Source organism: Pelodiscus sinensis, chromosome 6 (genome assembly GCF_052426305.1).
Source record: "Pelodiscus sinensis isolate ZL-2025 chromosome 6, ASM5242630v1, whole genome shotgun sequence".
Taxonomy (NCBI): Eukaryota; Metazoa; Chordata; order Testudines; family Trionychidae; genus Pelodiscus; species Pelodiscus sinensis.
The window spans coordinates 132,142,362-132,164,451 of NC_143057.1; the positions used below are offsets into that span (position 1 = coordinate 132,142,362).

Sequence of the window (22,090 nt, forward strand, 5' to 3'; positions counted from 1 at the left end):
GGACGAGCGAAAGGCGGCACAAGGCCTACGTGGGGAGGCATAGGGGACGAGCGAAAGGCGGCACAAGGCCTACGTGGGGAGGCATAGGGGACGAGCGAAAGGCGGCACAAGACCTACGTGGGGAGGCATAGGGGACGAGCGAAAGACGGCCCAAGGCCTACGTGGGGAGGCATAGGGGACGAGCGAAAGGCGGCACAAGGCCTACGTGGGGAGGCATAGGGGACGAGCGAAAGGCGGCACAAGACCTACGTGGGGAGGCATAGGGGACGAGCGAAAGGCGGCACAAGACCTACGTGGGGAGGCATAGGGGACGAGCGAAAGGCGGCACAAGGCCTACGTGGGGAGGCATAGGGGACGAGCGAAAGGCGGCACAAGGCCTACGTGGGGAGGCATAGGGGACGAGCGAAAGGCGGCACAAGACCTACGTGGGGAGGCATAGGGGACGAGCGAAAGGCGGCACAAGGGCTACGTGGGGAGGCATAGGGGACGAGCGAAAGGCGGCACAAGACCTACGTGGGGAGGCATAGGGGACGAGCGAAAGGCGGCACAAGACCTACGTGGGGAGGCATAGGGGACGAGCAAAAGGCGGCACAAGGCCTACGTGGGGAGGCATAGGGGACGAGCGAAAGGCGGCACAAGACCTACGTGGGGAGGCATAGGGGACGAGCGAAAGGAGGCAGAAGGCCTACGTGGGGAGGCATAGGGGACGAGCGAAAGGCGGCACAAGACCTACGTGGGGAGGCATAGGGGACGAGCGAAAGGCGGCACAAGACCTACGTGGGGAGGCATAGGGGACGAGCAAAAGGCGGCACAAGACCAACGTGGGGAGGCATAGGGGACGAGCGAAAGGAGGCACAAGGCCTACGTGGGGAGGCATAGGGGACGAGCGAAAGGCGGCACAAGGCCTACGTGGGGAGGCATAGGGGACGAGCGAAAGGCGGCACAAGGCCTACGTGGGGAGGCATAGGGGACGAGCGAAAGGCGGCACAAGACCTACGTGGGGAGGCATAGGGGACGAGCGAAAGGCGGCACAAGGCCTACGTGGGGAGGCATAGGGGACGAGCGAAAGGCGGCACAAGGCCTACGTCGGGAGGCATAGGGGACGAGCGAAAGGCGGCACAAGGCCTACGTGGGGAGGCATAGGGGACGAGCGAAAGGAGGCACAAGACCTACGTGGGGAGGCATAGGCGACGAGCGAAAGGCGGCACAAGGCCTACGTGGGGAGGCATAGGGGACGAGCGAAAGGCGGCACAAGACCTACATGGGGAGGCATAGGGGACGAGCGAAAGGCGGCACAAGACCTACATGGGGAGGCATAGGGGATGAGCGAAAGGCGGCCCAAGACCTACGTGGGGAGGCATAGGGGACGAGCGAAAGGCGGCACAAGACCTACGTGGGGAGGCATAGGGGACGAGCGAAAGGCGGCACAAGACCTACGTGGGGAGGCATAGGGGACGAGCGAAAGGCGGCACAAGGCCTACGTGGGGAGGCATAGGGGACGAGCGAAAGGAGGCACAAGACCTACGTGGGGAGGCATAGGGGACGAGCGAAAGGCGGCACAAGACCTACGTGGGGAGGCATAGGGGACGAGCGAAAGGAGGCACAAGACCTACGTGGGGAGGCATAGGGGACGAGCGAAAGGCGGCACAAGGCCTACGTGGGGAGGCATAGGGGACGAGCGAAAGGAGGCACAAGACCTACGTGGGGAGGCATAGGGGACGAGCGAATGGAGGCACAAGACCTACGTGGGGAGGCATAGGGGACGAGCGAAAGGCGGCACAAGACCTACGTGGGGAGGCATAGGGGACGAGCGAAAGGCGGCACAAGGCCTACGTGGGGAGGCATAGGGGACGAGCGAAAGGCGGCACAAGACCTACGTGGGGAGGGCCGGTGAGTGGAAAGGGGTGGCTGGTCTGTGAACTCGGATGTTTGTTTAATTGCAGATGGGACAGAGTGCCTGTGGGGCGCTGTTGCCGTGGGGGCACCGGAGCAGGCGGGTCCAGCTGGGAGACGTGCTGGGTTCACCAGGGTCAATGCAGCTGCCAGCCTTCTCTGCAGTGCGGTGCCATTCATGGGCCACGTCCTCTCTTGTCAAGATGAAGCTGGGAGACACAGAGCCGTCTGGTGGGAGCCCCTGGGGCTCAGCTGCGCCTGCGAGGGATGCCCTGGCTAGTGCACTGGGCCCGGCAGGTGCTGAGTCAGGAAGCGGATCCAGGCTTTGGGCTGGGGGCAGGAGCTAATCCACTGTCGGGGCAGGGGCATTCCTCCGCGCAGACCAGCACCCTGCACCCTGACCCCTCTCCTAGTTAGCAGCTGTGCTGGCCAGGGGAACCAGGGGCAGTCTGAGAGCTACTCACCTTTCTTTTTGGGGTGAGAAGAGTCCTCTGAGCCGTGCTCGTCGTCACTCCAGCCCAGCGCAGCCAGCAGCAGGAGAGAGAACCCCAGCCTGGTGCGGCTCATCCTCCAACAAGTGCTGGCTCAGAGGTGGCCCCACTTCCCTGCAGAGCCTGTCTCCGGCTGCCAGAGGAGCAGCGAGCTGTGCTGTGCTGGGCAGCCGGCGCGGAGCTGTGTCTACGTGAGAGGCAGAGAGGGAGGGCAGGCGAGGGAGGGGGCAGTGAGTCACACGCCTTTCTTACCTTTTATAGAGGCTGCAGGCAAAGTCTGCAAGGCAGGTGAAGGGTGAAATACAGGCTGCACGGGGAGGCTGCCTGAAGTTCATTGCCGTTCCTTCTGGGGGTCTGGGGTGGGACAAGAGAGTGCAGACACCGAGCCTGCACTTGGACTAGAGCCATGGGACACTCCAGAGATTGAACAGAGCTTGCATTTCCGCCACCCTACCAGCCAGGCAGCTCAAACACCCCTCGACCACAGCTCCTGTCCCCTAACAACGGGTCTGGGACGGACCCTCTGTGAGCCCCACAACCACAGCTCCTGTCCCCTAACAACGGGTCTGGGACCGACCCTCTGTGAGCCCCACAACCACAGCTCCTATCCCCTAACAACGGGGCTGGAACTGACCCTCTGTGAGCCCCACAACCACAGCTCCTGTTCCTTAACAACGGGGCTGGGACCGACCCTCTGTGAGCCGCACAACCACAGCTCCTGTTCCCTAACAACGGGTCTGGGACCGACCCTCTGTGAGCCCCACAACCACAGCTCCTATCCCCTAACAACGGGGCTGGGACCGACCCTCTGTGAGCCCCACAACCACAGCTCCTGTCCCCTAACAACGGGTCTGGGACCGACCCTCTGTGAGCCCCACAACCACAGCTCCTATCCCCTAACAACGGGGCTGGAACTGACCCTCTGTGAGCCCCACAACCACAGCTCCTGTTCCTTAACAACGGGGCTGGGACCGACCCTCTGTGAGCCCCACAACCACAGCTCCTGTCCCCAAACAACGGGGCTGGGACCGACCCTCTGTGAGCCCCACAACCACAGCTCCTGTCCCCTAACAACGGGGCTGGAACTGACCCTCTGTGAGCCCCACAACCACAGCTCCTGTTCCTTAACAACGGGGCTGGGACCGACCCTCTGTGAGCCCCACAACCACAGCTCCTGTCCCCTAACAACGGGGCTGGGACCGACCCTCTGTGAGCCCCACAACCACAGCTCCTGTCCCCAAACAACGGGGCTGGGACCGACCCTCTGTGAGCCCCACAACCACAGCTCCTGTCCCCAAACAACGGGGCTGGCACCGACCCTCTGTGAGCCCCACAACCACAGCTCCTGTTCCCTAACAACGGGGCTGGAACCGACCCTCTGTGAGCCCCACAACCACAGCTCCTGTTCCCTAACAACGGGGCGGGAACCGACCCTCTGTGAGCCCCACAACCACAGCTCCTGTCCCCAAACAACGGGGCTGGCACCGACCCTCTGTGAGCCCCACAAACACAGCTCCTGTTCCCTATCAACGGGGCTGGGACCGACCCTCTGTGAGCCCCACAACCACAGCTCCTGTTCCCTAACAACGGGGCTGGCACCGACACTCTGAGAGTCCCACAACCACAGCTCCTGTCCCTTAACAACGGGGCTGGAACTGACCCTCTGTGAGCCCCACAACCACAGCTCCTGTCCCCAAACAACGGGGCTGGAACTGACCCTCTGTGAGCCCCACAACCACAGCTCCTGTTCCCTAACAACGGGGCTGGAACTGACCCTCTGTGAGTCCCACAACCACAGCTCCTGTTCCCTAACAACGGGGCTGGCACCAACCCTCTGTGAGTCCCACAACCACAGCTCCTGTCCCCTAACATCGGGGCTGGGACCGACCCTCTGTGACCCCACAACCACAGCTCCTGTTCCCTAACAACGGGGCTGAGACTCACCTGCTGTGAGTCCCACAACCACAGCTCCTGTCCCCTAACAACGGGGCTGGAACTGACCCTCTGTGAGCCCCACAACCACAGCTCCTGTTCCCTAACAGCGGGGCTGGCACCGACCCTCTGTGAGCCCCACAACCCCAGCTCCTGTCCCCAAACAACGGGGCTGGAACCGACCCTCTGTGAGCCCCACAACCACAGCTCCTGTCCCCTAACAACGGGGCTGGCACCGACCCTCTGTGAGCCCCACAACCACAGCTCCTGTTCCCTATCAACGGGGCTGGGACCGACCCTCTGTGAGTCCCACAACCACAGCCCCTGTCCCCTAACATCGGGGCTGGGACTGACCCTCTGTGACCCCACAACCACAGCTCCTGTTCCCTAACAACGGGGCTGAGACTCACCTGCTGTGAGTCCCACAACCACAGCTCCTGTCCCCTAACAACGGGGCTGGGACTGACCCTCTGTGAGCCCCACAACCACAGCTCCTGTCCCCAAACAACGGGGCTGGAACTGACCCTCTGTGAGCCCCACAACCACAGCTCCTGTTCCCTAACAACGGGGCTGGAACTGACCCTCTGTGAGCCCCACAACCACAGCTCCTGTCCCCTAACAACGGGGCTGGGACTGACCTGCTGTGAGTCCCACAACCACAGCTCCTGTCCCCAAACAACGGGGCTGGAACTGACCCTCTGTGAGCCCCACAACCACAGCTCCTGTCCCCAAACAACGGGGCTGGAACTGACCCTCTGTGAGCCCCACAACCACAGCTCCTGTTCCCTAACAACGGGGCTGGAACTGACCCTCTGTGAGTCCCACAACCACAGCTCCTGTTCCCTAACAACGGGGCTGGGACCAACCCTCTGTGAGGCCCACAACCACAGCTCCTGTCCCCTAACATCGGGGCTGGGACCGACCCTCTGTGACCCCACAACCACAGCTCCTGTTCCCTAACAACGGGGCTGAGACTCACCTGCTGTGAGTCCCACAACCACAGCTCCTGTCCCCTAACAACGGGGCTGGAACTGACCCTCTGTGAGCCCCACAACCACAGCTCCTGTCCCTTAACAACGGGGCTGGAACTGACCCTCTGTGAGCCCCACAACCACAGCTCCTGTCCCCAAACAACGGGGCTGGAACTGACCCTCTGTGAGCCCCACAACCCCAGCTCCTGTCCCCAAACAACGGGGCTGGAACCGACCCTCTGTGAGCCCCACAACCACAGCTCCTGTCCCCTAACAACGGGGCTGGCACCGACCCTCTGTGAGCCCCACAACCACAGCTCCTGTTCCCTATCAACGGGGCTGGGACCGACCCTCTGTGAGTCCCACAACCACAGCCCCTGTCCCCTAACATCGGGGCTGGGACTGACCCTCTGTGACCCCACAACCACAGCTCCTGTTCCCTAACAACGGGGCTGAGACTCACCTGCTGTGAGTCCCACAACCACAGCTCCTGTCCCCTAACAACGGGGCTGGGACTGACCTGCTGTGAGCCCCACAACCACAGCTCCTGTCCCCAAACAACGGGGCTGAGACCGACCCTCTGTGAGCCCCACAACCACAGCTCCTGTCCCCTAACAACGGGGCTGGCACCGACCCTCTGTGAGCCCCACAACCACAGCCCCTGTCCCCTAACAACGGGGCTGGCACCGACCCTCTGTGAGCCCACAACCACAGCTCCTGTCCCCTAACAATGGGGCTGGAACTGACCCTCTGTGAGTCCCACAACCACAGCTCCTCTCCCCAAACAACAGGGCTGGAACCGACCCTCTGTGAGCCCCACAACCACAGCTCCTGTCCCCTAACAACGGGGCTGGGACTGACCTGCTGTGAGCCCCACAACCACAGCTCCTGTCCCCAAACAACGGGGCTGAGACCGACCCTCTGTGAGCCCCACAACCACAGCTCCTGTCCCCTAACAACGGGGCTGGCACCGACCCTCTGTGAGCCCCACAACCACAGCCCCTGTCCCCTAACAACGGGGCTGGCACCGACCCTCTGTGAGCCCACAACCACAGCTCCTGTCCCCTAACAATGGGGCTGGAACTGACCCTCTGTGAGTCCCACAACCACAGCTCCTCTCCCCAAACAACAGGGCTGGAACCGACCCTCTGTGAGCCCCACAACCACAGCTCCTGTCCCCAAACAACGGGGCTGGAACCGACCCTCTGTGAGCCCCACAACCACAGCTCCTGTCCCCTAACAACGGGGCTGGGACTGACCTGCTGTGAGCCCCACAACCACAGCTCCTGTCCCCAAACAACAGGGCTGAGACCAACCCTCTGTGAGCCCCACAACCACAGCTCCTGTCCCCTAACAACGGGGCTGGCACCGACCCTCTGTGAGCCCCACAACCACAGCTCCTGTCCCCAAACAACGGGGCTGGAATCGACCCTCTGTGAGCCCCACAACCCCAGCTCCTGTCCCCAAACAATGGGGCTGGGACCGACCCTCTGTGAGCCCCACAACCACAACTCCTGTCCCCAAACAATGGGGCTGAGACCGACTTTCTGTGACCCCACAACCACAGCTCCTGTCCCCTAACAACTGGGCTGGGACCGACCCTCTGTGAGCCCCACAACCACAGCTCCTCTCCCCAAACAACGGGGCTGGAATCGACCCTCTGTGAGCCCCACAACCACAGCTCCTGTCTCCAAACAACGGGGCTGGCACCGACCCTCTGTGAGCCCCACAACCACAGCTCCTGTCCCCTAACAACGGGGCTGGGACTGACCTGCTGTGAGCCCCACAACCACAGCTCCTGTCCCCTAACAATGGGGCTGGGACTGACTCTCTGTGAGCCCCACAACCACAGCTCCTCTCTCATAGCAAGAATGTGAGAATGAACCCTTTCCCCCATTAGTAGGGTTGCCAACTTAATTGTGGAAACTCAAAGATTTGCCCCGTCTCACTCCTTCCCGAGGCCATGCTCCTGTCCCACCCCTTCTTTGGGGCCCCGCTCAAACTCATTCTATCCCTTCTGCTTCTGTCGCTCACTTGCTCCACCCTTCAGCCACTTTGACCAGGCTGGAGCAGGGATTGGGGTGCAGGAGGGGTTGGACTCTGGGAGGACGTTTGGGTATGGAAGGGGTTCAGGGTGCGGACTCTGGGAGGAAGTTTAAGTGCAGGAAAAGTGCAGGGTTGGCTCTGGGAAGGGGTTTGGGTGCAGAGGGAGGGGAGTTTGGGTGCAGAAGTGGGAGGGGTCAAGATCTGGGAGAGAGTTTGGGTGTGGGGTGCAGGATCTAGGCTGTAGGAGGGGGTTGGCACATATTCCAGATGGTGCAGCTCCTGAAGGTACATCATTGTGCCAGCGGCTTCTCCTGGACAGGGGGCCATGGAATCTCCATGTGCCACTGCCTGCAGGCACTACCCCTGCAGCTCCCATTGGCTGTAGTTCCTGGACAATGGGAGCAGTAGAGTCAGCACTCTGGAAGAGGGAACATGCATTGACTCCCTGTTCCCACCCACGGGCTGCAGGGACAGTGCTGGCCACTTCATGGTGCGACACAGAGTGAAAGCAGGTAAAGGAGTCTGCTTTTGCTCTGCTGGACTAATAGCACCCAAAGCCTCCCAATTTGGCTGAAGGTGCCTCCAGGAAACAGGGCATGATTCCAGAAGACTCCCAGCAAAAGCGGGAGGGTCAGCAACTCTACCTGTGAGCCCCATAACTGCAGCTCCTTTCCCCTTGCAATGGGGCCTGGGATTGACCCCCCTGTGGCCCCTATATCCACAGCACCTCTCCCATAGCAATGGGACCAGCTGTTTGACCCTCCCATGAGATCTGTAACCACAGATCCTCTCCCCTAGCAACAGGGCACTGTGACTCCTACAAGTACAGCTCCCCTTTCCCTGGCACTCTCACAGCAGTGCGGTCTGGGGCCAGATTCCTCATGAGCTCCAGAAACACAGAATCTGTGACCATAGGCGTGCACACGGGGTGTGTCGGGTGTGCCCAGGCACACCCTAATGTCTCAGGCCAGCTAGCCTCAGCCATTTTTGCGCCCTGTGCCCAACCCGGCCTGGCAGCACCGCGTGGCCCAGCAGCATGGCGTGGTGCCCCTGAGGCGGCCCTGAGGCACCCAGGAATGCCGCCACCCAGCACAGCAGCATGGCGCGGTGCCCTTGAGGCACCCCACCCAGCACGGCAGCACCGCACAGCACCCCCTGAGGTGGCTGGGGGTACCCCCACCCGGCCCGGCAGCATGGCGCAGCACCCCTGAGGTGCCCCGGGCTAGGGCCCAGCCGGCCTGTAGCTTGGGCCGGCTCCGACTCCAGCCCCACAAATAGGAAGGCAGAAGCCAAAGGTAAGGTAAGGGAGGGGATGGCAGGGGTGGGAGCGGAAGGGGCTTGTGCTGAGGGGAGAGGGCAGGTCAGGAGAAGAAAGGGGAAGACACTAAGGGGCAGGGGGTGCAGGAGAGACAAATGCCAGGGTGGCCAAGTGCAGACAATGAGGAAAAGGGCAGGAGGGGAGGTGTCAGTGGGAGGGAGGACAGGGTGATGCTGCGAGAGGAGAGGGTAAAGGCATTGGGAGTTAGAGGGGGAAGGGAGAGGTACTGGGAGAAGGCTATAAAGAAGGGGTGGGCATGAGGAAGGCGGGGATGGAGCAGGGCATGTGTGAGGGCACAGGCATGAGAGGAATGGGGGCAGAGGGTGGTGAGGGGGTGGGCACCAGGGAAAAAGGGGGCAGGGGCAGTGAGGGAAGGGGGAGGCACCAGGAGGGTGCAGGTGCCAGGGGATTCTGAGGGTGAAGCAGAAGCGCAGACACCTGCAGGGGAGGGACCAGCACCAGAGGAAAGAGGCAGGGCAGGTGTGTAGAGGGAGGTGTTAGAAGAGGGGATGAGGAGGGGTAGCTCACATGATCAGAGTGGGGCTACTGGAGGAGTGGGCACAGGGGGAAGAGAAAGGCTGGTGGAGGAGGGCAGGTCTCAGGAAGGCTGAGGGCAGTGAGAAGGGCAGGAGTCAGGACAGCAGAGGAGGATGAGGGGTTGGGGGGCAACAGGGACCAGGGGAGCTGATGGAGCAAGGGGAGGAGGCATGGCAGCAGAGGGAAAAGGTAAAGGTTTATGAGATATTTATTCATAACTTGGGTGCCACAGTGGCACATCCAAACAAGCCACATGAACTCAGGACTGGTGCACAACACAAAATTCATTCTGCTCATGGGAGGAAACTGAGGGAACACTTCCCCCAGCCTCTCTACCCCCAAGTTAATGTCACGCACATTGGGGTAATGCAATAGCAGGATAGTTGCATGAGGGGGGTTTGGTGGGGGCCAAATTAATCCCTGTTGGTAGGAGGATGGTGGGAAAAGTCCTTGCGGGGGGTCACATGACACTTTTTACTTCTGGTTATGTGCCCTTCTTGCCCCCAGAGTGTTACCTCCAGAGGTGTGGCCAATGGGAGTCAGAGGGTGTGGCCAATGGGGGTCACGGGCATGGTTAACAGGAGTCAAGGGTGTGGCTAATGGTGGTGAAAGTACATTTTAAAAATATTCTTTGGGTGCACACCCTAATGAAATGTGCTGCGCACGCCTATGTCTGTGACTCATCCACATAATTGAAACTACAACCCCTCCTCTTCCTGCGACAGAGAGCTCAGAAGCCCCCATCCCAAACACCTGTTCCCTTTGATTGGAGAGGACTGAGGCAGATACTGCCCAGCAAAGTTAAGTACAAATACAAAGGAGTTTGTCTACCGAGAACAAACGGAATCCTAGCCATGCTCATGGTCTATAACTAGAATGCCATGGTAGACCTGTCATTAATAATACAGAAAAGGCAGAAGTGTTTGGTAAATATTTCTGCTCTGTATTTGGGAAATAAACAGATGATGTGCTCATATCTTATTATATGATGATGAAATACATTCCATTCCAATAGCAACCCAGAAGGATGTCAAATAGCAGCTACTAATGTTAAATATTTTTGAATCAGCAGATCCAGATAACTTGCATCCAAGAGAATTAAAGGAGCTGGCTGAGGACCTCACTGACCATCAATATTGATTTGTATTAAATTTTAGAACATTGGAAAGGGGGACTACACAATAATGAGGAGGTTAGTTAAACAGAAATTAAAAGGGACAGTGCCAAGAGTAAAACATTTCCATGCAGCTTGCAGGGATTTCAAAGACTCCATAATAGAGGCTCAAGTTAAATGTATACCCAGAGCCAGGTTTACAGTGGTGCCGGTGGCATCATGGAGTAGGGACCATCCACAGAATGGGACTCATTCTGCTCTGCTTTCACTGGTCCCTGAGTTCCTACCAGCCTGAAGGACCCCTCCCCCTCTGCCGGCCATCACTTACTCCTCTTGGCCTGTCCACCAGTCAGCTGAAGGCTCCTGTCCAACTCCTGGTCCTCCCCCCGGCTGCTCTCTGCCTCCTGGCTGCACCCAGGGCACCTCTGGCTCTGGGCTGTCCCTGCTCCCCACCAACTGTGGGGACCCACTTGTCTCCCTGGAGATGGGACTGGTGCAGAAGCCTGGTCTGTCTTGGCCAGTTGGGGCAGCGGGAGAGGGAGCTTGTCTGGGTCCCTTCAGGCAAGTGGGTCCTAAAGGAGCACGGCCGGGGAAGGCCCTGACCTGGCTGATTGCATCACTCCTGAGCTGCTGGAGTAACTCTGCCCTGAGACCAGCCCTGACTGTGCTGGTGGCTCAGCCTGGAAGACAGCTGAAGATGTGATAGAGATTCTCAAACCTGGGCCATTTTTGTAGGTGACAAATATGGGGAACTGTCCCAGATTGAGGTGTCATTAGAGGAAGCTCTGGAACAAATTGATAAACTGACTGTAACCCTAAGCCACCTGAAATTGCACCACTCCTAACTGTGGCATGTAACTTATCATTTCAATCAGATTCTGTATCAAATGCCTGGAGGATAGTTAATGTGATGCTAATTTTAATGTTTCTGCTCTGTATTTGGGAAATAAACAGATGATGTGCTCATATCTTATTATATGATGATGAAATACATTCCATTCCAATAGCAACCCAGAAGGATGTCAAATAGCAGCTACTAATGTTAAATATTTTTGAATCAGCAGATCCAGATAACTTGCATCCAAGAGAATTAAAGGAGCTGGCTGAGGACCTCACTGACCATCAATATTGATTTGTATTAAATTTTAGAACATTGGAAAGGGGGACTACACAATAATGAGGAGGTTAGTTAAACAGAAATTAAAAGGGACAGTGCCAAGAGTAAAACATCTCCAAAGATGATCCTGGCAATTACAGGCCAGTAAGTCTAACTTCAGTACCGGGCAAATTAGCTGAAACTATAAAAAAAGAACAGAATTGTCAGACACATGGATTAACACGATTTGTTGAAGAGTCAAAATGGTTTTTGTAAAAGGGAAATCATGCCTGACCAATCGATTAGGACTCTTTTGAGGAGGTCAGCCAGCATGTGGACAAGGGGGAATCCTGTGGATATAGTGTACTTATATTTCCAGAAAGCCTTTCGCCAAAGCTTCTTAAGCAAAATAAGTTATCACGGGCTAAGAGGGAAGGTCCTCTCATGGACTATTAACTGGTTAAAAGGAAGGAAAGAAACGGTAGGAATAAATGGTCAGTTTTCAGAAAGGAGAATGTCAAATAGCGGTGCCTCTTGGGGTCTGTACTAGGACCAGTGTTGTTCAACATAATCATAAAAAATTTGGAAAAAGGGTTAATTAGCGAGATGGCAAAATATTCAGAAGATACAAAACTACTGACTAGATGGTGCTGCATCCTACAGTGAGGGAGGGGACTGGACTCGATGGCCTCTTGAGGTCCCTTCCAGTTCTACTCTCCTAGGATTCTATGATACTGAAGTATCAGGGGGTAGCCGTGTTAGTCTGAATCTGCAAAAGTGGCGAGGAGTCCTGTGGCACCTTATAGACTAACTGAAGTGTAGGAGCATAAGCTTTCGTGGGCAAAGACCCACTTCATCAGATGCATGTAGTGGACATTTCCAGAGGCAGGTATAAATATGCAGGCCAGAATCAAGCTGGAGATGAAGAGGTTGATTCAATCAAGGAGGAGGAGGCCCACTTCTAGTAGCTGATCAGTATGGCTAATTCACTGGTTCATTCTCCTGCACATCTACTAACGTAATATATGCCATCATGTGCCAACAATGCCCCACTGCTATATACATCGGCCAAACTGGAGAGTCCCTACGTAAAAGAATCAATGGACACAAATCAGATATTAGGAATGGCAACATACAAAAACCTGTAGGGGAACACTTAAATCTCCCTGGACACACAATTGCAGATCTAAAAGTAGCCATCCTGCAGCAAAAACACTTCAGGACCAGACTTCAAAGGGAAACTACTGAGCTACAGTTCATCTTTAAGTTTGACACAATCAACTCAGGATTAAACAAAGACTGTGAATGGCTTGCTAACTACAAAAGCAGCTTCTGCTCTCTTGGAATTCACACCTCCAGATCAGCTACTAGAAGTGGGCCTCATCCTCCCTGATTGGATCCATCTCGTCATCTCCAGCTTGATTCTGGCCTGCATATTTATACCTGTCTCTGGAAATGTCCACTACATGCATCTGACGAAGTGGGTCTTTGCCCACGAAAGCTTATGCTCCAACACTTCGGTTAGTCTATAAGGTGCCACAGGACTCCTTGCCACTTATGATACTGAAGACAGTGAACTCCAAAGCAAACCGTGAAGAACTACAAAGGGATCACAAAAACTGAGTGACAAAAGGGTAGATGAAATTCAATGTTGATCAATGCAAAGTAAAACAATCTCAATTATACATATAACATGATTGGGTCTACATTAGTTGTTACCACTCAACAAAGTGATCTTGGAGTCATTGTCGATAGTTCTCTGAAAACATCCACTCAATAAGAACATAAGAACGGCCGTACTGGTTCAGACCAAAGGTCCATCTAGCCCAGTATCCTGTCTACCGACAGTGGCCAGCACCAGGTGCCCCAGAGAGGGTGGACCGAAGTCAAGTGATTTGTCTCCTGCCATCCCTCTCCAGCCTCTGACAAACAGAGGCCAAGGACACCATTTTATCCCCTGGCTAATAGCCTTTTATGGACCTAACCTCCATGAAATTATCTAGCTTCTCTTTAAACTCTGTTATAGTCCTAGCCTTCACAGCCTCCTCTGGCAAGGAGTTCCACAGGTTGACTACACGCTGTGTGAAGAAGAACTTTCTTTTATTAGTTTTAAACCTGCTCCCCATTAATTTCATTTGGTGTCCTCTAGTTCTTCTATTTAGGGAACTAATAAATAACTTTTCTTTATCAGCCCTCTCCACACCACTCGTGATTTTATATACCTCTATCATATCCCCCCTCAGTCTCCTCTTTTCTAAACTGAGAAGTCCGAGTCGCTTTAACCTCTCCTCATATGGCACCCGTTCCAAACCCCTAATCACTTTAGTTGCCCTTTTCTGAACCCTTTCCAAGGCCAAAATATCTTTTTTGAGGTGAGGAGACCACATCTGTACACAGTATTCAAGATGTGGGCGTACCATAGTTTTGTACAGGGGCAGTAAGATATTCCAGGTCTTATTTTGTATCCCTTTCTTAATAATTCCTAGCATCCTATTTGCCTTTTTGACTGCTGCTGCACACTGCGTGGAAGTTTTCAGAGAACTGTCCACGATAACTCCAAGATCTCTTTCCTGATTTGTCGTAGCCAAATTAGCCCCCATCATACTGTACGTATAGTTGGGGTTATTTTTCCCAATGTGCATTACTTTACACTTATCCACATTAAATTTCATTTGCCATTTTGTTGCCCAATCACTCAGTTTGGTGAGATCTTCTTGGAGTCCCTCACAGTCTGCTTCTGTCTTGACTATCCTAGACAGTTTTGTATCATCTGCAAACTTTACTATCTCACTGCTTACCCCTTTCTCCAGATCACTTATGAATAAGTTGAAAAGGATTGGTCCCAGGACTGACCCTTGGGGGACACCACTAGTTACCCCTCTCCAATCTGAAAATTTACCATTTATTCCTACCCTTTGTTTCCTGTCTTTTAACCAGTTCTCAATCCAAGAAAGGACCTTCCCTCTTATCCCATGGCCATGTAATTTACACAAGAGCCTTTGGTGAGGGAACTTGTCAAAGGCTTTCTGAAAATCCAAGTATACTATATCTACTGGATCCCCCTTGTCCGTATGTTTGTTAACGCCTTCAAAGAACTCTAACAGATTAGTAAAACAGGATTTCCCTTTACAGAAGCCATGTTGACTTTTGTCCAACAAATTATGTTCTTCTACATGTTTCACAATTTTATTCTTTACTATTGTTTCTACTAATTTGCCCGGTACTGAAGTTAGACTTACCGGTCTGTAATTGCCAGGATCGCCTCTAGAGCCCTTTTTAAATATTGGTGTCACGTTGGCTACCTTCCAGTCATTAGGTACGGAAGCCGATTTAAAGGATAGGTAACAAACCACAGATAATAGCTCAGCAATTTCCCATTTGAGTTCTTTTAGAACCCTTGGATGAATGCCATCCGGTCCCGGAGATTTGTTAACATTAAGTTTTTCTATTTGTTCCAAAACCTCCTCTAATGACACTTCAATCCGGGACAGTTCCTCAGATTCATCACCCACAAAGGACGGTGCAGATTCAGGAATCTCCCCAACGTCCTCAGCCGTGAAGACTGAAGCAAAGAAATCATTTAGTTTCTCCGCAATGGCTTTATCGTCCTTGATTGCTCCTTTTATAGCTCGATCATCTAGGGGACCCACAGGTTTTTTTAGCAGGCTTCCTGCTTCTAATGTACTTAAAAAACATTTTGTTATTTCTTTTTGAGTTTTTGGCTAGCTGTTCAAAAAATCTTTTTTCGCTTTTCTTATTACATTTTTACACTTGATTTGACAGTGTTTACGTTCTTTTCTATTTATCTCACTAGGATTGGACTTCCACTTCTTAAAAGATACCTTTTTGTCCCTCACTGCTTCTTTTACATGGTGGTTAAGCCACTGTGACTCTTTTTTAGGTCTCTTGCTATGTTTTTTAATTTGGGGTATACATTTCAGTTGGGCCTCTGTTATGGTGTCTTTAAAAAGTTTCCATGCAGCTTTCAGGGATTTGGCTCTAGTCACTGTGCCTTTTAATTTCTGTTTAACTAACCTCCTCATTTTTGTGTAATTCCCCTTTTTGAAATTAAATGCCAGGGTGCTGGACTGCTGAGGTGTTCTTCCCACCACAGGAATGTTGAATGTTATTATATTATGGTCACTATTCCCAAGCAGTCCTGTAACGGTTATATCCTGGACCTGATCCTGCACTCCACTCAGGACTAAATCGAGAATTGCCTCTCCCCTTGTGGTTTCCTGCACCAGCTGCTCCAAGAAGCATTCCCGGCTTCCGGCGGCCAGTTCTCCCCTCCTCTCCCAATCTCCCCTAGGCAGCCCCACTGTACCCAACCCCTGCTCCCCCCACCAGCTCTACCTCCCACCAACTGATTCCTTCTTCTGATCCTTCTGATCTTCCCCGGCCAGCCCCATTGCACCCCCCGCCAGCGCTGCTTCTGGTGGCCAGTTCTCCCCTCCTCCTGAGCTCCCCCAGCCAGCCCCACTCCTACTGGCTGCCCCCCCTCCCCTGGCCAGCCCCGCTTCACCCTCCCCTCTTCCTCCACCAACCAGATCTGCTTCCTATCGGCCACCCACTCCTCCCCCCGATCTCCCCTGGCCAGTCCCCGACCCCCTACCAGCTCTGCTTCTTGGCCCCCGTCTTACTCCTGGCCAGCCCACTCCCCTCCCCCCCATGAAGCGTGGCCAGCATTGTTTTCTTAGACTACCTGGTAACCCTATAATGTATCCAAAAAAAAATTGGTTTTGCATTTTAATTTAATCGCATGATACGCTCTTTTAGTTTTAAAGTATGAATTGCTGCATTATGCAATAAGCAACACATTGCACATATAAAAAACAAACTAAATAGTACAATGTCCCATACTTAAGTTTGTATTTTTTAAGTAAAGTTTAGTTAAGACAAATAATGTCCTATATGATTGAGTAGTCAATAAATGTTCGCCTTAAAAAAAAATTCCCTGGGTACATACCCTCATGAACTGTGCTGCGCACGCCTATGCCCATAATAAAATAGTAACTATATTTCATCTATGTAAACCTATGGTACACCCACATCTTGAATACTGTATGCAGCTGTGATTGCTCAATTTCAAAAAAGATATATTGGAACTGGAAAAGATGCAGAAAAGGGAAACAAAATGGTTAGGGGCTGGAACAACTTTCATATTAGAAGAAATTAATAAAACTGGGACTTTTTAGTTTAGAGAAGAGATGACTGTGATAGAGGTCTATAAAATCATGACTGGTGTGGAGAAAGTAAATAAGGAAGTGTTATTTAGTCCTCGTAACAGAAAAACTAGGGGTAACCAAATGAAATTAATAGGCAGCAAGTTTAAAACAAAGAGAAGTTCAGCCTGTGGAACTCTTTGGTATTGTGAAGGCCTGGATAGTAACAGGATACTAACAAGACCTAGATACATTAAAAAAGATCTAGTTCATCATCGAATTGTACAATACGAGAACTGGTAAGGACCTGCACTCCTGGCAGGACCAAGCACCATCTCCCTGAACAGTCACTTCTGGCTAGCGGAATGGCTGGAATGTCTAGAAAGGGTACCCCACCCCCACTCACCAGAGGCACTTCCAGGCAGACAAAGGTGCCAACCTACCAAAGACCCTGTGCCAATCCAGTGTCTAGGAACCACTGTCCTGGGCACTGCTGATAGGGTTGCCAGATGGCTGAAACAAAAATACCGAACACCGCCCCCTGCCCCAGTGCTGGGAATGGGGGGGCAATGGGGCCAATGGGGAGCAGGGCTGGTCGTGGGGGGGAGGGGTTGGGCAGAACAGGGCTGGCCGCGGGATATCGGGGGAGGGGGGGATTGGCCGGAAGGGGGTGGGGCTGGCTGGGAGAAAGGGGGGGAAGCACAGCTGGGGGAGATCGGGGGCCACAAGGGTGGCTGGGAGGAAAGGGGAGCAGGAAGCAAAGCTGGCAGGGCGGGTGCAGCGGCGCTGGCCAGGAGGAAGGGGAGGCTGGGAGGAAAGGGAAGCGGGAAGCAAAGCTGGCAGGGTGGGTGCAGCGGCGCTGGCCAGGAGGAAGGGGAGGCTGGGAGGAAAGGGGAGCGGGAAGCAAAGCTGGCAGGGTGGGTGCAGCGGCGCTGGCCAGGAGGAAGGGGGGGCTGGGAGGAAGGGGGGCGGGAAGCAGAGCTGGCGGGGGCAGGGAGAGATGCAGCGGCGCTGGCCAGGGGAGATCAGGAAGAGTAATGGGCCGGTGGGAAGCAGAGCTTCGGAGGGTGCAGGGGGCTGGCCAGGGAACATCAGGAGGGGAAGGGGGGATGAGCAAATTGGCCAGCGGGGAGCGGGACTGACCTGGGCACTTGCTGCCTGTCCCGTGCAGGCTCCCGGCGACGCACGAGCGAGGAGGATGCTTCCCCTCCTCCTCACACTCAACTGACTGTGGGCTCCCAGCAGCAATCGTGGCCCCGCCTCCCAGCTGGGACTCCCAGACGCTCCCCCTGCCCACACCAGGCTTCCCTCCGGTGCACAGCTGGAATAAACAGAAAACACTGCACATTGCACGTGTCCAGTATTTTCTGGTTTTTTTTTTAACTGGACAGAGCACTCAAATACCAGACTGTCCGGTACAATACTGGACACCTGGCAACCCTATGTGCTGAAGCCAGCAGCAGCCAAATGAGGGGGCATTCTAGGACCAGAACCCAACCTGCAGATTTCACTCCCACTGGAAATTTGTCTATTTGTCTATCAGGGGATTCTACAAGCACCCACCTCGCCTGAGCTCAGATTTGTCTGCCCCCACGAATAGCGTGTGAGGCCTCTCTCTGCTGAGGCTGTAGGATGATGGGGGGTGGGGAATCCTGGGCCCTTAGCCAGCTAGTCATGCCTCTCCCTGCACTGACTGCAGCACTGCAGGCTGCCGGGGGGCATGGGGCAGCCTATGTGCTTTTTGGAAATGCAAACCAGCTTTCCAGTGCACATAACTGCTGCCAAGATGCCCTGGTGATGGGCACTCTCTAATTGCTTGCAGTAGTAATACTATTCCCAGCAAAAGTAAAATACTAGAGAGCTGATACTGATATTACAACACCGGCTTGACCAACCTGTGGTGCTGCTGCCTCTGTTGAGTTCAGGCCCCTGAGCAGCTGAGGTGCAGTGCCCATTAGCCACAGTCCTTTAGCCTCATCAGTCTCTGCCCTCTCACATCTCCTCCCTGCAAGACCCTGGCCCCCATCTCTACTTGCACATCCCCCCCGTCGCTAGCTCTTGTGGCTTTTACAAGTGAAGTGATGGGGCCAGCCGGGGCAGATTAGTGGCCAGATTCCCCAGAAAAAAAGAGCACTCTCACCCACCTGCCAGGTACTTACCGGGGAGCAGGGTCAGGGCGCGGGTGCTAGTCCTGCTCTGGCCTGCCAGGCCCTTACCAGGGAGTGGGGTCGGGGCACGGGTGCTTGTCCCGCTCCACCCTGCCTGGGGCTTACCAGGGAGCGGGGTCAGGGCACGGGCTGCTCACTGTGGAGTGGGACAAGCACCCCTAGAACACTCCCAACCTCCACTCTCCTTCTGGGAGCAAGGCACCGTGAGACCACTTGCTGCTGCCAAGCTGCGGCTGTGAATACACATACAAGGGGAGGCGCAGATTGCGTATTGGATGCATGCTGCTTCCTGAGGATGTGGATCAGGTACAGCATCACATTTTGTATTTGCACAAGGCTCTAAGTCCACGAACAAAGCATCCTGGACCACAGTGTCTGGCTGCTAGCAAATAATGCAGAATGCACCTCCCCGCAGGGAGAATCAGTAGTGCTGAAATTCAGGTTTTAAGGCTTGGTATTTGCTTCCTGCAATGCTCAGTATGCCAAACTCTCCGATTCAGTCCCACAAATCAGAGAGAACTGAACATGGCACTTTTACTTGCCCCTCCCCCAAAAAGCGAACCCCCGCCCCCCCACCATTTTTTAAACTGTGCATACAACTGTGGGCAGCTAAACAGAGACCAATGTGGTGTCATTTGCATAAAGCTGCAACCACATTAGGGAGATCCTGTAAATAGCAGGAAATGTCTCCTTCAGTTCTTCTGTGTTACTCAAATGAAAGGTGGCAACGGGGCAGGGAGGCTGATGTCTTAGGATACAGGCAAATTCTGCAGCTTGCTACAGGACAGTGTATCATTCAGAAGGTTGAGAAATGCTGCTCTTTCTCAATTCCCCACAATGGTAAATGCTGTCCCCACAAATGTACGCAATTTGCTGGTTACAAAGTACAACAGACACAATGAACTGATCAGAGCATTGCTGAATCACTGACCTCACATGTAGTATTCCACTGTGACTCTTACTTTTTAAATATTTCCTCTGTGAACTGATGGAGAAGGAGCTACAAAAGCCTGCTTTAGAGCCATTTTAAAGGTCATGAACCCAGTAATTACAAAAATCTCAGCTAAGCAAGAAAGGGAAGGGAAATCTATGGAACAGCAGGTTAAAAATACACATTCTCTGAAACTGCACTTGGTGTTAAAATGACTGACGATAGTTTAAAATAAATAGCAAATTCTTAGGAGGAGGGGGATGCACATACAGAGTGTCAGGTCAGGAGAGTAAGCAGATCTTAGATTCAGAGTTGAGCTTGTTGTCTGATCTGCTGTGGGTCATGGGCCAGAGAACTTCATCAAGTTATGCCTGAGCTGAGCCCAGTAACTCGTATGTGATTAAAACTTCTTCCAGAAAGGCAGCCAGTCCTCACACAAAGGGTGCATCTACATGTAGCCCAAGGTCCAGTGTGTTTCAGCAGCAGCCCTGAGAACTACAAGTAGTGGACTACAAACTGTGGCATGTTGGGAGAACTTCCTGGTTCCTGCCAGAACGGGCCCTCTGCCCCCAGCGGGGTCTCAGCAAGGACGGTGCTAGAAGCAGTGCACAGGCTGCACGCTGAGAGGAGAGGCTGCTGAACTGTTTTCCTCTTCTATGTTTTTACAGGTAGGACCAGAAATGGCTCTAGAGCACCCTGAGAGGAGTTTAAGTGACACAAAGGGAGAACCTGGCTTGGTTATTGTGGGGTTTAGTTACTGTGGGAGGTGGAACATGTTGTAAGGGGCTGTGTTGAGTGTTGTAATCTCGGCTCCCAGCGAGGTCTCAGCAAGGATGGTGCTAGAAGCAGTGCGCAGGCTGCATGCTGAGAGGAGGGGCTGCTGAACTGTTTTCCTCTTCTATGTTTTTACAGAATAAAGCCTGTTCCTGGTGGTGTGTTGGAGTGGGTCTGGTCTGAGGTGCACTCACACACACACACCCACTACACAACGCAGAGCACACGAAGCAGCTTCAGGCCTAGCCTCCCACAGTGGTGTAAGAAGTCAGAAGGCTTCCCCTATTCTGAATAACCTGACACTGGGCTAGCCACAGGAGGAGTTCCATATGCAACAGGGCTTAACTCCGAGTAAGCTACACAAATTGAGCTACGTCAATTGCGTAGCTTATTTCCTAACTAGGGGTATGTCTACACTACCCCGCTAGTTCAAACTAGCGGGGTAATGTATGCATACCGCACTTGCTAATGAAGCCCGGGATTTGAATTTCCCGGGCTTCATTAGCATAAAGCCGGCTCCGCCATTTTTAAAAGCCGGCTAGTGCGAACCCCGTGCCGCGCGGCTACACGCGGCACGGGCTAGATAGTTCGAACTACGTAGTTATTCCGAACTATCTGTACGCCTCGTGGAACGAGGTGTACAGATAGATCGGAATGGCTACGTAGTTCGAACTATCTAGCCCGTGCCGCGTGTAGCCGCGCGGCACGGGGTTCGCACTAGCTGGCTTTTAAAAATGGCGGAGCCGGCTTTATGCTAATGAAGCCCGGGAAATTCAAATCCCGGGCTTCATTAGCAAGTGCGGTATGCATACATTACCCCGCTAGTTCGAACTAGCGGGGTAGTGTAGACGTACCCTGGAGAGTCTACACAACACTTATTTCAGAATAGAGCACTCTTCCTCCACCTTCCCTTACTCCTCGTACAATGAGGGTTACGGGAAGCAGTAAGAAATCCTCCAGCTTGACAGTATTTTGATGCTATTTTGAAATAACTGCCTGCTGTGTAGATGCAGACTAAGGTATTTCAAAATAACTTGTGTTATTTTGAAATAATGTTGCTGTGTAGACATACCCAAAGAGTGCAAGAGATGAAGACTCCACCATAGAATCATAGAGCTGGAAAAGACCTCTGGAGGTCATCAAGTCCAGCCCCCTGCCCAAGGCAGGACCAATCCCAACTAAATCAACCCGGCCAGGGTTTTTTGTCAAGCCGAAACTTAAAAACCTCTAGGGATGGAGATTCTACCACCTCCCTAGGTAACCCATTCCAGTGCTTCCCCACTCTCCTACTGAAATCATTTTTCCTAATATCCAACCTAGACCTCTCCCACTGTAACTTGAGACCATTGCTCCTTGTTCTGCCATCTGTCACTACTGAGAACAGCCTTTCTCCATCCTCTTTGGAACCTTCCTTCAGGAAGTTGAAGGCTGCTATCAAATCTCCCCTCACTCTTCTCTTCTGCAGACTAAACAAACCTAAATCCATCAGTCTCTCCTCATAGGTCATGTGCTCCAGCCCCGAAATCATTTTGGTTGCCCTTACTGGACCCTCTCGAATGCGTCCACATCCTTTCTATAGTGGGGGGGGGGGGGGGGGGGGGGGCGGGGCCAGAACTGGACACAGTATTCCAGATGTGGCCTCACCAGAGCCAAA

The 22,090-nt window shown here is 53.7% G+C and overlaps 1 protein-coding gene across 6 annotated transcripts in view; it reads right to left on the reverse strand.

Annotated features, from left to right (window-relative positions):
* The window catches only part of CA9 (carbonic anhydrase 9), a 101,039-nt gene extending 98,230 nt beyond the window's left edge, over window positions 1-2,809 (reverse strand). Inside the window, exon 1 of one of the 6 annotated variants that reach the window (XM_075914753.2) lies at window positions 2,358-2,809. In XM_075914753.2, the coding sequence (XP_075770868.1) occupies window positions 2,358-2,460 (103 nt within the window). In that variant the 5' untranslated portion in view covers window positions 2,461-2,809. The remainder of the gene's footprint in view (window positions 1-2,357) is intronic. The other 5 variants (XM_075914747.2, XM_075914751.2, XM_089779528.1 and 2 more) reach the window with 5 other exon arrangements.
* Window positions 2,810-22,090: the final 19,281 nt, after the last annotated feature.